General features: G+C 42.5%; 2 protein-coding genes across 10 annotated transcripts in view; one reads left to right on the top strand and one right to left on the bottom strand.

The window, feature by feature from the left end:
* The first annotated feature begins 491 nt into the window (after positions 1 to 491).
* Positions 492 to 9,020, top strand: HSPA13 (heat shock protein family A (Hsp70) member 13). The gene is made up of 5 exons (XM_037377871.1): positions 492 to 568; positions 1,721 to 2,061; positions 2,976 to 3,189; positions 3,806 to 3,973; positions 6,066 to 9,020. Exons 1-5 carry the CDS (start codon positions 544 to 546, stop codon positions 6,734 to 6,736), a joined length of 1,419 nt encoding a protein of 472 aa, XP_037233768.1. The 5' UTR covers positions 492 to 543; the 3' UTR covers positions 6,737 to 9,020.
* The window catches only part of LOC119143520 (multidrug resistance-associated protein 1-like), a 54,947-nt gene continuing 47,338 nt past the window's right edge, over positions 8,473 to 16,081 (bottom strand). For all 9 annotated transcript variants that reach the window (XM_037377862.1, XM_037377861.1, XM_037377864.1 and 6 more), the window contains 3 exons: positions 14,421 to 14,587; positions 13,254 to 13,448; positions 8,473 to 12,766 (listed from right to left, as the gene is read on the bottom strand). In XM_037377862.1, coding sequence (XP_037233759.1) covers positions 12,655 to 12,766; positions 13,254 to 13,448; positions 14,421 to 14,587 — 474 coding nt within the window. In that variant the 3' untranslated portion in view covers positions 8,473 to 12,654. The remainder of the gene's footprint in view (positions 12,767 to 13,253; positions 13,449 to 14,420; positions 14,588 to 16,081) is intronic.

A 16,081-nucleotide genomic window follows, 5' to 3' on the forward strand; every position in this document is an offset into this window, starting at 1 on the left:
TGTTTTCGGCAGTGCCAGATCTACGGTCTCTAACGCCTCACGCCGGCAGCAGGGTGCTGGGGAGGGGGGGGCGGGGGGCGGCGACTGTAGCGGCGCCTGCCCGGGCCGGCCCCCGCGCCACGCCCCTGCCCGGTACCCCGGCTCACCACCGGCCCGTGCCGCAGGCCAGGAGGAGGCTGGAGGCGGGCGGGAAGCGGGGCGCCATTACAGCCCCAGGCCGCCGCAGCGGCGCCCAGCGCGCCCCACACAGCGAAGGCGGCCGCCCGGGCCGAACTACCGCTCCCAGCAGGCACCGCGGCGCTGGTTGCGCATGCGCCTGGCGAGGTGCCGCGCATCCTCCCTCCCTCCCTGCGCCGCCCCGCCCCTGCTTGCCGCCCGCCTCTTCCCTCAGCCCATTGGCTGGCGCTCGCCGGAAGCAGCGCGCCCCGCGCCCCCTGGGAGCTGTGGTTTTCCCGCCGCCGCGGCGCGCCGCTGCGTGTGAGGGGGCGGCCCGGCCCGGAAGCAGCCGTTAGCAGCCGGCGGCCGGCGCTGCTGCGGGCGGCCATGGCCGGGCAGTTGGCGGTGCTGGGTGAGCGCGGACGGTGGCCTAGGGGCCCGGTCCGCCCCTTGGGCGGCTGCGGGGATGTGGTGACCAGGGGGCGGGCGGCGGTGGGGCCGGGAGAGCGCGGGCGAGCGGCCGCCCCGCCGGTGGCGGCACCCGTCTGGCAGGGCCCGGGTGCCTGTTGTCACCTCTCTTGGGGCGGTGGGCGCCGACCGCCAGCGCCTGGGTTCGCTGGGGCTCTCGCAGTCTCTGCCGGCGGCTTTTCAGGCTGGCGCGGCGGCGGCGTTCGCTGCTCGGAAAGCCGGGGCGTGCGGTGGCGTGTTGCTGAGAAACGCCTTAGAAGATTCTCGGCCAGAAGTAAAAGTTCTCTTTCTCGCTATTCCGTTTGAAGCGTACTTGTGACCACCCTTCCTTGCTGGCAAAAAGTTTGCCCAGTCTTTGAAATTTAACCTATTTAGATGTCTCTCAGATTTTGCATGTTGGTGCTTGGTTTTCCACTTCCAAGGCATTGCTTTTAGGTAGACTTCTTGGTTTCTTGCTTTGTCGATTATATGTAAAACTAGAAAAACACAAACAACCCGACAAAACCAAAAACCCTGTTCTGCACTTAAACTAGTCTACCCCTTGGTTTCAAAGCACAGAAGAGATTGAGAGGTGTGGGAAGATGCTCTTTGGGGGCTGTGACTGAAATTGGAGTTAGCATGTCTTGCATCTCCTTATTTTTAGACTTCCATTGAAGTTGGACGAGATGTTTGAGTTGGGATTCTGTTATTTCAGTGTGATTCTGTGCAGCCTCATTAACTAGATGTCCCTTAGGGGTTATTCATAGGCAATTCCTCCCAAAATACTAGTTAGCCTATATTTTTGAAAGACCTTGCAGAAAGAAAAAGAATCACAAGGTGGTGATAGTTTGCCTTTGCTGTGCCTCTTGGGCATTTAAAAATCAGTTTAGTGTTTTGTGCCTAAGATTTTTGACTCTTCTGACCACTTTTTATTGAATTAAGAGACCTGAATTTGCAGGTGCCCGATTTTGAAAACTAAGGAAGTAGCTGAACAGGCTTTAGACCCTGAAATAAAACTGCATGAGCTTTAGTGTATAATACTGTGTAATTTGCATTGATTTCGAAGTTCGCAGCAGTAGGTATTCTAACTCTTACTTTTTAAAAATCTGTGTTTCAGGTTCGGCTATTCTGGCTCTCTGGTTAGCTGGCTATCTAGCACAGCAATATTTACCAATGCCTACACCAAAAGTAATTGGCATTGACCTTGGCACAACTTACTGCTCTGTTGGTGTCTTTCTTCCTGGAACAGGGCAGGTGAAGGTTATTGCAGATGAAAATGGGCACAACAGCATACCAAGTATAGTCTCATTCACAGACAGAGGTGTGTATGTAGGATATGATGGCCTAGAACTGGCTGATTCAAATCCTCAGAACACCATATATGATGCAAAACGATTCATTGGCAAAATCTTTACTTCAGAAGAACTAGAAAGTGAAAGTAGCAGGTATCCCTTTAAGGTAAGTAGCCATCTTATTCAGTTCTCTCCAAGCAGTAAGCTATAGGATGCTTGAAACATGTAGTAGGTGACCAGCTTGTCAGACGTTGAGTCATTTGGCTAAATCTGATATGCTTGAAAACTGTAAGAGGTATCCAGAGAAGGGGGGAGGAAATGGTTGTAGAAGTTCTGTTCCTCTGTGTGAGAGCTGATAGTAATTTTCCAGAGGACTCTGTCTTATACTGTGGAATGTGTTTCTGCATAAACTTCCATCTACTTCTATAAAAGTATAAATTTCAACTTGAAATTCCAACTGAAACTTGACTTCTTTTATAATATTCTAAAAAAAAAAGTCATGTCTTCTCTATCCCAGTGCATTTTTCCCCTAGTATTTTTCTAGTGCTTACTCGACCAGCAGCAGATCTTGAAAGCTGTTTTTTAAAAAAAGTATTGCGTTAGTTTAGCATAGTGCAGTATTTGCTGAAAAGAGACAAATTCTCAGGTACTGCATTCGATCTTTGCTTTCTTTCCTTGTTAAGAGAAGCTGTTCCAGTACCAACCTGTTTACTTCCTTTCAGAAAGAACCACATGTGGGAAGCTTTATCAGCTGGCTAGACCTAGTCGTTAAAAAGCATTAATTTTATCTCTGAGTGTGGTATTGAAGATTACTACGCAGTTGCTAGGTCTTAACTTCTTAATGTCTTGCCTGTGCATAGTGGGTGTCACTACTTTGGGTACACTCACACCTCTTAAGTAGCATGTTTTGTATAATACTTGTGATCAAGGAACAAAAGTGATTTAGGAAGTGGCAAAAGCACATTCATGTTTTTCCAGAATAAACAGACTGTATGCAAATAAAACACTTAGCAGGAGCAGGGGGGGACAGCATAAGAAAAAGACTTCTTACCTCTGGGTTGTGTTGCTTTTTCCTCCTAGATTTTCAACAACAATGGATCAGCTGAATTTTCTGTGATGACTAATAAAACATTTCGTATCACTCCAGAGCACATTGGCTCTCAGCTGCTACTGAAATTGAAAGGAATGGCAGAAGACTCTCTTGGCATCCCCGTTTCAAAGGCGGTCATCTCTGTGCCAGCAGAGTTTGATGAAAGGCAACGGGAATCTACCATTAAGGCAGCTAACCTCGCAGGTGATGTCTTTTTATTCCAGTGTTTTTGTGGGAAACTTTTAGGTCTATTTCACTCACAGCAAAGTCTTTGGGGAGGTGATAGAAAACCTTAGAATGGATATTACTTAGTTTTTTTACAGACCATTGACAATTGTGAGGAGCAGCAGAGACCTCTTGGGTAATGACAGGTGCAGCTACTAATGCACAGATTGCTAGAACAACTAAGTTTTACTTCAGGCACAACAATGGTTTTAGTATTCTTTAAATAGAGAGTTTTTACAGAGTACCTTTGGACAGTAATTTAAGGAGAAACAGAACATGTGAAATAAGTCTCCTTAGCAAGGTTTTCCTGGAAGAAATGTGTTTGAGCAAATCATCATACATTACTTTGCCCTGATGCTGAAGCAGTGCTACTTTAGTAGTACTTACCTTAAATAAGGAAAAGAGTTCATTGAGTATTACTGCTTAGAAGACTATTTTCTTTAGATCTCATGTTTTACTTTGGGTAAATTTGATGGGGGGGGAAAAACAACCCACAAACCAAAACCACCCAGCTAATGGCAAATGTCATTATGATGTGAGAGCTGCAGGTTCTTGAAGTGTACTGACTGTTGCTTTGTATCTTTGCTCTTTGTAGGGCTGCAGATTTTGCGAGTAATCAATGAACCCACAGCTGCAGCTATGGCTTATGGGCTCCACAAAGCTGATGTGTTTAATGTGCTGGTGGTGGATTTGGGTGGAGGAACTTTGGATGTGTCTCTGTTGAACAAGCAGGGAGGGATGTTCCTCACACGAGCTATGGCAGGTGAGAAAAATGCTTTCTTTCCTCAAGGAGGAGGAGGGAAAGGAAAGGTACACCTAAAGTCACTGTTAGAGGGGCTTTTTTTAAAACAGAATGTGTTCCCAGCTGCCTTTCATGCAAAATTAGGTTTGTGACTGGTGTCAGAGATGAAGATAATGTTGTGGTTTAACTCCAGCTGGCAATCGAGCACCATGCAGCTGCTTGCTCCCTCCCCCCTCCCAACCTGGAGGGATGGGGAGGAGAATTGGAAAGGAATGTGAAACTCAAGGGTTGAGATAAGAACAATTTAATAATTTAAACAGAATAAAAAGGAAAGAACAACACTAACAATAATAATAACAGTTACAATGGAAAGGTGGGGAGAAGGATAAAATCCAAAGGAAAAGGGAGAAAGGAAAACAAGTGATGCATAGTATAACTACTCGCCAATGCCCAGCCAGCCCCCAAGCAATGATCCCCCAGCCCCAGCTAACCCCCCAAGTTTATATAATACCAAGCATGATGTCCTGTGGTATGGAATACCTCTTTGGCTGGTTTGTGTCACCTGTCCTGGCTGTGTCCCTTCCCAGTTTCCCGTGCCCCTTCAGTCCTTTTGCTGGCAGGGCCTGAGAAACCAAAAAGTCCTTGACTTAGTGTAAACATTACCCAGCAACAACTAAAACCATCAATGCGTGATCAGCATTGTGCTTTGGCTCTGATGTGAGAACAGCACTGTACCAGCTACTAAGAAGAAAGTTAATTCCATCCCAGCTGAAACCAGGACAGATAAGCTTACAGGTTTTGGTTGACTGAAAGGAGTAAGTTGTGGCTTCCTTTTATCTGTGACTGTTAACTTTTGTGCCCACTAGTAAAGTGCTGGTGAGTATTAGAATTACTTTGACTGGACTTTTGGAGTCTGGGAGTGTTACAAATCTTTCTATTGCCATTGTCCAAGCTGGAAATACTTGCCAAATCATTGACATGTGCCTTAGAACATCCTCGCCTTGTGTTTGGCTCCACCTCAGTTGGGCAGGGCTTGGGAACTGTTAACCCAGAGGTAAGTGTTGTGATATGTATGTGCCAGAGTGTTTAATCACCTGACAAAGAGTTCTGGCAGCAGTGTTTGGTAAAACTGTAGTGAATATGCAACTGCTTTTCAGATGACCTGGATTCAGACAGGTCTGAGGTGCAGTGCTGTCTGCGTTGCCTTCAGTCAACAGTTCTGGATGTGAGCTGCTGTGCAGTCCAGTAAGGGCAGAACAGCAAAAAATACTCCAGCAGCTTCATTCTGATTTATCTTGACAGAGGTTCACTAGGTGAATTCCTGTTTTCAGTCAAAACAAAATGGTGGAAACTCTTGAGAGTATTGTTCAACACAGGTGAAAATCTGCAGGGCGTGTTTTTCACTATTGAATGGAAAGCATGAACAATTGTTGGAAAGGTTTTGAAAACATGGTGCAAAAATAATCTTTCAGTTGAGGTTGGTTATATATTATACTTTTTTCCCCTTTCTTTCTGAAGGCTAATACAAGATACACCTGTTAACAGAGCTTGACGTTCACTGCTTGCATTTTATCATTTCCTTCTGCTTTCAGCAGGGTTTATATATATACTTCAGTAGCATGTAGCTTTTTGTGTGGGTGCATGAAGATGTTGAATAACTTGAAACTGTTAGAACAGTAATCCAAATAAAGCTGTACTGCAGGCAGAGAGAGAAATTTGAAACTGGGAATTTTAATTGGAAAAACAATTTGCTGTGAGACATTGCACTTCAGTTACAGGGTTCCAGCTAGAAATGTATCGGTGTTTTCTTCTATAGAGAGTACCTCTGAGTTAACAACCGCTGCTTTTTTTTAGTTCCAGGGAGAAAATGTTAAGGAAGGTGGATTCTGAAATAGTTGTTAAATAAAAACCTGGAAATTACTATCCATCATGTGTTTTCCAGCGGACAAGTTACCTCTGCTCTTGCAGTGCTGTGAGCTCTTGGCTGTGCTTATGGTCCTATTATCACTGCTCTGGCCCCTTGAACACAGTCTCCCAGTAAAAAAGACAGTGTGTGCTGCTTTCTGAAGCTTTGAAGGTGATGTGTGTGATGTCTTCTATTCTGATCTTTCAGGTAACAACAAACTTGGAGGACAGGATTTTAATCAGAGGTTGATGCTGTATTTGTATGATCAGCTCCGTCAAACATACGGTTCTCTGCCAACAAGAAAAGAAGAAATACATCGCCTCAGACAGGCTGTGGAAGCAGTTAAATTAAATCTGACTGTTTATGAGGCAGCTACACTAAGGTTGTTGTTGACTATGCCAGAAAGGAAACTTACCAAAGAACTTCCAGAAAGTGAGGTAAAACCAGACACTATGCTAAAAGGCAAGCCTTCACAAAAAACACAAGATCTGAAAAACTTTGGAGACACTTCAAAAGTAGAGAACAACTTTGTCAAAGTTGTGTTTGAAATGGAAATCTCTAGGAAGCTATTTGAGATGTTAAATGAGGATCTTTTTCAGAAGATTCTTGTGCCCATTGAACAAGTTTTGAAGGAAGGCCACCTGCACAAAGCAGAAGTGGATGAAATCGTGTTAGTTGGAGGTTCTACCCGGATTCCTCAAATACGCAAAGTTATTCAGGATTTCTTTGGAAAGGAACCTAACACCTCTGTAGATCCTGATCTAGCAGTTGTAACGGGCGTGGCCATCCAAGCAGGAATTGTTGGTGGGTCCTGGCCTCTTCAAGTCAGTGCTATAGAAATTCCTAATAAGCATTTACGGAAGACTAATTTTAACTGAAAAGAAACTCTTCCCCAATGCATTCCATCTCTCCACAAGTGTACTCTGATGGTGTATACCTGTCTGACTGGCAGTGGAGCCTAATTATAGCTGTATTATACTTCTCTTTAAATCTATTCCAGTTTGGTGTCGCTGTATGCATAACTGTTAAAGTTAGATGTTATTTTAAAGGTACAAGTAATTTTTGAAGTTCTGAAGTGTCCTGTATTTGCTTGTAGATTGGACTGTGGATGAAAATGCTAGTGATGACGCACCCATGTTTTCTTGCTAAATTTTATTAGCAAATCCTGAAGAGGTGTATGTTTAAAATACAAAGGGCATGTCACCAAAGGTTAGGGATAATGTGGTGTGGTACTGTAGATGTTGCCAGGTCCAATGTGTTTACTTGGAAAGAATGTGAAACAGTGTTAACGCACATAGCACTAGCAGTGTTCAGTTTAAATGTATTTATTACGTTGAGTCATTTGAGCATTTAAACACCTTTCTAAAAGGCATGATGCAGCTTGAATGAGATTTAACACATTCACTTGATTCTTCTGCTGTTCATAACAGCATAATGGTATTACTGAGGCTATATGGCAAATTGTCTCATGTTTCAGCCGAACTATATTAAAACTTGTCCCTTGCTAATGTAGAGTTACTCAGTGTGTCTCCAAGGGCTTATTACTTCCTGATCTGGTTTTGATGGTTAACATAAGGTGTTGCTGTCATACCACTGATGTTCTCCACAGAGAACAAGGGCATATTGCCAGTTATTTATACCTCCCCTGCCTTATTTGAAAACTGCAGTAATTTTACGTGTCTTAAAGCCACACCTGTATATCTTTCCTTGAATTTGACCAACATGAATTTCATTCTGTATCTGCAAGCATGTGATGTCTTACCCCTGGAGTACCCAAAACCATGCTGTTCTCAGGGAGGAAGTGTGGGACAGAAGGGACCACCTGGATGAAGTCTAGTTCCTGTAGTCCTAGTACATGAAAATTCACCCAACTACTTCGTACTTCTTAGCTTGTGTCTCTGGTTTAAGTTTTGTCATACCCTCACTCTAAACTGAATGTGGATCAGAGACTGTAGCTGTTCTTTTGGGCAGGCAGCAGTGTGTGTAACTCGGGATTTGAGGTGGAACTTCTTAGGACTTCATTTTAGGCAAATAGTTTGCTACACAGCTATCTGGCAAATGCATGAGGAGACAAAAATTAATGACCTGAAGGAAAAAAAAATATTGGTGACGTTCTGCTCTCTTTGGAATGTGAAATCAGTATCTAAAGGTGGGTTGAATTCTTTTCATTGGAGAAACTTCTACACAGATAAAACACTTTATTCAGCTAAGACTGGCTTCATCATCTATCAACCCAGTCTTAGTCGGGTAAGCTCTAGTGACAGGTGGTTCTATGCATTTTCTTGTATTCTCCGGAATAATTTTGTTTGCATTAAGCTTGCCATGATAAAGCATGGGGCTTAAATTTATTACTTAATCTATGACTCTATTAAAGTAGGCTTATTATTCTCCTGGCGGTAGGCCTGACTTACGGTACTGCCAAAGATCAATTGTGCTGATTCAGCTCTTTGTATAGCTATTGTCTAAAGGTATCTTTGAAGTAATCCAATTATAAACATCTTGAATTGGATCATAGTTCCATACAACCATTCTGTCAGCATCGTTTAACTTCGATTCCCAAAATACTACCAACTAATTTCCTCTATTAAACCAAAGGGACTTTTTTTTTGAGGAATTTTTTTTTCTCTTTGTAACCTCTTTGAAAGTGACCCTGTCTAAGTCTGTGTGGAACTCCAGGAACTACATCTGCATTGAAACAAGTGCCTCTTCAGTGAAATCATGGCTTAATATGCCAAGATATGGTACGGTTCTCGTACGCAGTTGCTGTTTGGGGCAGATGTAAACATGTATTCAACGTATATTCCAGTGTCTTTGGAGTCATTGTGGCCTTTCCTTCTGCCCTGCTGTAAATTTCATCTCAAAGTCTACTGGAGTTACAGTAGATCTTTAGTCTTCATTTTTTTAATGCACTGTGTAAAATGAGAAGACCTGTATAAAAACAGAACCATATCACAGTGAAGTTTAAACTACTGGAGGCTTTTTGCAGTTTTGGGACTGCGGGTAGGAGTGTGGGGAGTAACTTGAAACTTAAAACTCTCAGTGCAAATAAATGAAGTACTTTTTTTCTTTCATATACTCCTTCACTTGGAGGAGTTAAATCTCCTTCAGTGTTAATCTGTCAATTGTAAGGGAAGGGCGAGTTGTTTATCTTAAATATTTCGCGAAAAGGTTATTTATTCAGATTTCTATGCAGATTATTTTTTTAGTAGAAAAATGGCTGCACATTGGGTATTTCACAATGCATCTGTATTTATTAAGTAACTTTTCTGAATTCTGCCATAAAGTTATTTATTTTGTATCTTTTAATTTTAATACTGTATTTTGGCACAAACTGTTGGATTTTAAGATGAGTCCACTGTACTAAGTGGGTATTTCCTGCTGTGCACATATACTGCTTACCAGAAGTCTCTCTTTAAATTGATATTTGAAGGCTGAAATCTTCCTGCAGTCCTTGAAATCTGAGTGTGGTTGCCTGTGGTGGTGGGTGTGTAACAAATTTATTTAGCTAAAGCTTGTTTCACGAGTTAAAATTCTGAAAGTATAAATGTCTCACCAGTTGTATGTTCCTGAATTGTTTCCAAGTGCAGATGTTGAAATGCATTTTATAAATAACATTTTAGAATATTTTTAATAAAAGCAATTTCTGTCCCTTGGACATTTGTTTCAGTTTTGCAGGGAAATACTGTAACCGCACTATTTCCCTGTCTTCCTGAGATGCCTTTGGAGGTTAGAGGATGAGGTTGTAATCCTTTAACTGGTCAGGGGGTTGCTGTACCCTGAAATGACAGTGCTTCTCTGGGAATTGACGCAGAAGTGCTAGGAAGTGGGGTGGAAGAACAGGAAAAAACCTCTTCAAGCTGCAGTTTGGGGTGGAAGAACAGAACTGTGAAGAAAAACGCAGGTTGGTGCAAGGAAAAGCAAGGAGTGACTGGGAGGAAGGGGGAAGCACTGACAGGGAGGGAAACCCAGGTCAAAGGGGGCGACGGTGAACTATTTGCTCCTGTTGGGCATGGGAGCAGTTCCCACCCCTCCTGTCCTTCCTGTCCTTGTGCCCTGCCTGCTGGACGACAGGATGTGGGGCAGGAACAGAGCCTGCCTTCCTCCTGTTGTCAGCACCTGCAGGATGGATGTGGGGAATGGCTCCCTGCAGGTGCAGTGTGGAGGATGCAGACAGGTTCACGCAGAATATGAGTAAATGTGATGTCTGACAAGTTGCAGGTTGGGAAGCTTGTCCCAGGTAGGTGCCAAATTGTTCTTTGGTATTTCCAGCTGTGAGAGGCTTTCTGCATGTATGTCATCCTGGCATTCAGGCTGGGAAATGTAAGGTCTAGACAGCCTGGATGATGGTGCAGTTTCATAAATTAATCTTTTAGCCTGCACTATGCGTGTTCATGGACTACTGCTGCCCAGAAACAGAGCCAGAGAAAATGCTACAGCGCATTTGTGAGCCTCTTGCTTCCCCAGGGCAAAAGCCATGATGATGATCTCGAAGCCTAGTCCAGCCTTCCCCCAACAGGCAGCCAGGGGCAGAAATGGGGATGGTCCTGTGGGAGAAAGGCGGAGTTTCCCTCAAACGTCTTCCCAGTTTCTCCTGTGTTGCTGCCAGGGAAGTGTCAAGCAAGGGCTAGAAGCAGGACTGGGGGAAGTGGTGCCTGAGCAGGTGCTGCCTGTGGGATTTTCGAATGTTGCAGGGAAGTTGAAGCAAAGCATGAGCAGGTTCTGCTCCACGCTTCTCTGTGAAAAGGAAAAACAGTCATCGTGCCCTTCTGCACCTTTAGACTTTGCCCCAACACCCTGGCTGTCCCACCCTTCCCTTCCTTAACCCCAGCAGCCTAGCTGGAAAAGGAAGGGAAGCAGCAGCTCCTCAAAGGGATGGACAGTTGGGTCCCTCACGCCATCTTCAACCAAGCGGAGCCCACCTGCCCAGGCAGAGGGCTCTCTGAGAACAGCCCCGAGCACTTTCTCAGCAGCCTCAGCAGTCAGCGGCCCCTGGGGGGCAGAGTCTTTCCCAGGGGGTGGGTGCCTATGAGTAGCCCCAATGGGACAAGGCTGGGACCTGACCCCCAGGGGTTACTGCAAAATTGCCTCTCCCTGCCTACCCTAAGCCTGTTAGGTCATTCACTTTGGTCAGCTGTTGCTGCATGAAAACGTATCGGGAGCACATTATGCTGCCTCTGTCTCTACTGCGCCTCCTTTTCCAAAGTACTGCTATATGGGAGGACTACAGCTTGCAGAACGACCAGGAATGGCTATTTGGGTTTTGCTGACGCTAGTCCACCATTCTATTTTTTCTAAGACTTTGCAATTACTGTCAGCAGCTTTCTCCAACTGTGGTCTGAAGGTAGGACAAAGCTGTACGGCGATGTCAGCCCACCAGTAAGCACAAAAACCCCTCCACCCCACAAATAATAATAATAATTAAAGTAAAACTTACCGTGCACTAATGCCAGTCCTCAGATTATTTTCTGTGAACTTTGTAAAAGGGATTGGGTTTTGAGGTACTGGAGTCTCCCTCCCTGGGCCTTATGCCTAAAACTTACTAAGCAATTTAGGAATAGGACTCATTTCGGTCCTTCCCCGTTCCTCTTGTGATACTTCCAGGTAAGGGTGGGTTTGGAGGGGAGCACGAAGGTGGGTGAGGGATGGGGACAAGGTTGGGGGAAGCAGAGCCCCAGGAGAGCCTGCCGGTGGCACTTTGAATGTCACAGGGAAGTTAAATGTTGGTATGGAAAGGGTCTGCTCTGTTGGGAAGATACTGTTGGCCTCACTTGAGGGCATGGGGGAAGAGGAAAATGAGATGAAAAGCAAAAAGCTGTGTTCTCTCCTGAGAAATGTTGTCATACCAGTCTCTTCCAGACTTGGGTTTTATTTTGGTTTTTTTTTTAAAGCAGTTGATGGGGATCTTCTCTCAGATTTTGAAGAGAAGATTGCATTGATTGATTTGGTATTAAATTTAAAGGGTTTCAGGGACTATAATAAAAATTAAAATTAATGTTTGTGGCCTATACGGGTTTAGGTATGTTTAACTCGCACTTTCAGCAAATTTACACAACCTGTCCTGCTGCTGTAATTAGCATTGAGGTTTGCATAAGAATCTACAAGCAAAGAGATAGCCGCACCTAACTCCGTTTTTCTGGGATTCATTTACCATGTGATTTTGTAATGCTCAGTTAGATACATAAGATGTGGGTTTCAGTTACTTGAAATAATTTTTTAGTTATTCAGAAATCACAAGGGTGAAAGGAAAATTAACTTAATGTGGCAAATTTATTGCCTCAAGAATTACCTAAGCGTACAGGCAAATATGCGTGTCCTAAAAACCAGCACCAAATGACCTCTGCCTGTATGTCCATACAACAAGCAGTTCTGTTTTTTTTATGAATTTGCAATTATATTAAGAATGTGTTAACTAAATAGGCATAATGTCAGAGCAACCTAAGTACTATTTTTTAATTAAAACCAGTGTGTGAACAGCAAGATTTATTTTTCAGTCTTTACTAGTGCAACACTTAAAATATGCCATGAAAATCACTGCTTCATTATGTTTTCCAGTGCCAGTATGATCAAAATATGTGATTTGTATAAAATCAGAAAGACATTTTAAGAAACTTGATCAATATACACAGATAGTAGTTGTAGTAAATAGCAATGCTGTGAGGAGCTTTTGAGTAAGCTAGTTATTTTATATGGAATATCATATATTCCATATAAAATATGTGGACTGCCAGATATTCCTTGAGTGTTTACTGGAGTAAGGAATTCTCATCTTCATTAAGAAATCAGTCATTAGTTGTCTTTATGTTCTTATGCCAGCCTCTGCAACCATTTCAGAAAAGGCACCTTTTCGTTGTAACAAATTATGTGGTGTATCATATTCGAGAATCCTTCCTGCATCCAGAACGAGCACTCTACAATGCAAAAGCACAGATTACAGGAAAAGAAAAACCAGCCCTTCACCCATTATTTTCCAGTCCTTATACAGATGTTTGTGGATACTGGGAACTCTTATTTACAAGAAATATCATTGTACTAGGTAATTCGTTGGTTTCTAAAGCTAGGAACTCCTATATTAAAAAAAAAGCCTTTTGAAACTGGCATTTACGCTTAATTGGTAAAAATGCTACAGTGTTGTCCATTTACTCTAGAGAATTAAGTGGTCTTAATAGCAGCTTATACCTCTACCTTAGCAGGAAAAATATTAAATTAATTCTATAATTGGAAGGGGAAAACAGAACACAGTTTATCAATAATTAATATTGCTGCTCAAGTCTTTTGTGATACCTTGGATTGTACAGATACAAAGATACTAAGGATAAAAAGTGTAAAATTTAATTTCTGAAAACTGATGTCTTTAAAGGAAGCCCTTTATTTTAAAAATGGCTTAGCAAAACTTACCTCTCTGAATCCATGACTGTATGTAATCTGTGGGCTACAGTTAATACTGTGCAGTTGTAAAACTCCCTTTTGATGGTGGACTGCACCAAATTATCTGTTTCCATGTCAACAGAAGCTGTTGCCTCATCTAGGACCAAGATTTTTGTCTTTCGAAGCAAAGCACGAGCCAGACAGACCAACTGTCTCTGCCCAACACTGTTAAAAAAATTTTGAGGTCAGGTCAGGCACACTGAGGAAGGGGAGAATAATGTAAAGTAGAGATTACTGTAGAGCCTACCTGTTCTGTATTTCTTAACAACACTTTAGACTTCTGGAAAGACTAGTGAAATATAATCAGCTCGTTTTAAAGTTTTTATTTCTTATTGCTCAGCATACCAGTAACAGTTAAGGTGTGACTCTTAAACACCTGTGGCTGAGCTCTGTAGCATAAATGCAGTCTTGCCTTCGATTTCTGTAAGCCAGATTGAATGCTAAAACATTTTTTAATACTGTTCACTGTAAAAGTCTGGATACACCTATATGTTAGCTGTGGTGCATGCCTTCTAGAAACTTCCTCCTGAAAATGATCTGTCAAAAAAATTAAAAGTTGATATTCAGTACACTCCATTTAAGACCCGCCCCTTTGCTGCCAAAAACTTCAGTATTTGCCTTCTTGAGCTTAAGAGTCCTTTTATTCCAAATGTCACCTTCCTTACATAACTATGGGTTAATGTTTTACAAGGAAATAATCGGTTGCTTTGCTTAAGCAAATAAAGCAAAGGAATGAGCTTTCTCCAGTTTTGCCTTCTTTCCAGGTTTGGCATTTTTGGAGGTTTGTTTTGTTGTTGTTTTTTTTTTTAATTTAAATAAACGAGCACTTTTCTATCTAAATCTAATTAGGTGGTGCACAAATCGCTCCCCTCCCTGCTCCTTGATTTACACCTACTTATATACTTGGGCTGCAAATAGTCTGCTTCTTGGCTTCCCATGCAGCACCGGCCATAGACTTTACAGAGATGTGACAAGTTAAGCCACCTCAAAGAAACTCCTACTACCAGAATAATTCTATTTAGAATGATGGGAGAAGTGTCATTTTTACACTGATACTTTCTGAAGTAAATTCTCTGAAGGAACACACAGTTTTACAGTACAGAAAATAACTGCAATAGCACTATCTTGTTTACGTACCTGAGATTTTCACCGCCTTCTGAAATCTCATGAAGAAGCTTCTTTGGGAGTGACTGGACAAAAACCTTTAAGTCACACAGTTCCAGTACCTCCCACAGTTCAAGATCTGAGTGTTTTCCAAGTGGATCCAAATTTGACTGCACTGTCCCAGAAAACAAGATGGGGTCCTAAATAACAGCAGAACATGAGTGCACAATGCCAACACAAACCTAAAACACAATCAGCCATAAATCCTTATGTTATTAACATAGGGAACTGGGACAAATAATTTTGGAAATGAAGCTTTGCGAGGTAAATTGTAACGTTTTGAAGCTGGTGGATGAAAAAAAAAATATCTTGTGGAGTCTTTGTGTGCTCAGTTCTTCCATAAAGGTGAAATATGAAGAGCAACAGATTTCTTAGGCATTCTCTGTGCTGCCGGGTCTATGGCTGACTTAAAGACCTGCCTGGCACCTGGCAACTGCAAAACCACATGAATTATTACTGTTGTCAGCTTTGCCAAGCACTGGATGCTACATTCATAAGCACTTTTAAGAAAAACTAGCAGGCTATGATTGTAAGTCAAATATTCTTTATTTTGTCCAGGAAAGGTGACATTCAGCAATAAGAACAAAAGCAATTATTGCATAAATAAGCATCACTAGCTTTTGTGCACTGGATACAGCAGAGAATGTCTGGAACGCTAGACGTAGACTAGTAAATGCCAGGATGCATATGGATCACATCTAGTGCTTACAACCGTAGAAACAAGTACTCTAGAAACAAATTAAGTCTAAAACAACTCGTAGAAACAAGTTAAGTCTAAACACCTTTTTTGGATGCACACGAATTTTTTTTTCTTAAAAAGGCGAATTTAAGAAAACAGTACTTGACAACGTACGAATACCTGCACAGATTTATAAATGGAACCAATGTTTCTAGAGGCAGTGAACAGACACCTTGACTAAGTGCAGTCACAGTCACTGTGACCCAATAGTTAGACTGTGAAAGGCCAACACCATTCACTAGCAAGTTCCGTGCAAACAGAACAGCGGTAATTTTGAGGGAGCTAAGCAAACAAAAAGGACTGTATGAGATCTTGTGCATATTCCTCATTTAAACTGCATGTTACTTGCATTTAGAACAGCATCAAAGTAATTTGCAAATCTGTACCTTTCAATATAATTGTTAAAAATCGTTTGTATGAGATACTTTTTCAGATCAGTCAAGTGAATGTGCACACTGAAAGCTCTGGTATCTTGCCATGCCCTTTTTTCTGTCCCAGACTTTTATCTTTGTACAGCTCCATTCTACTGACCTAGGCAGTTCAACCCTCCACACACCACCTATTCTCTTCAAGCTCCAGTCTCCATTTTTCCACCCTTCCAGTTCTAGTTTCCTTCTCTGGTCCCAGCTTGCTAGTCCACTGAACTTTCCTGTACCTCTCTCAACTTAGTTGCATTAATGTGGATCCGACATACTCCGTCCACAGTAAACCAGACCTGCAACTGCAGTTGAGAAAAATACTGTGCAATTTACAAATGTCAGATGTCATCCAGATGTGTAGGGTATTACCTTTTTCTTGTTTTAAGCAGCTAACAGCCAAGCATGTGTGAATTGTTGTGTTTTGAAGTCCTGCAGCATAATCTCATTTGGTTCAGTATTCTCATTTCTGAACCAAA

Source organism: Falco rusticolus, chromosome 2, assembly GCF_015220075.1.
Source record: "Falco rusticolus isolate bFalRus1 chromosome 2, bFalRus1.pri, whole genome shotgun sequence".
Taxonomy (NCBI): Eukaryota; Metazoa; Chordata; class Aves; order Falconiformes; family Falconidae; genus Falco; species Falco rusticolus.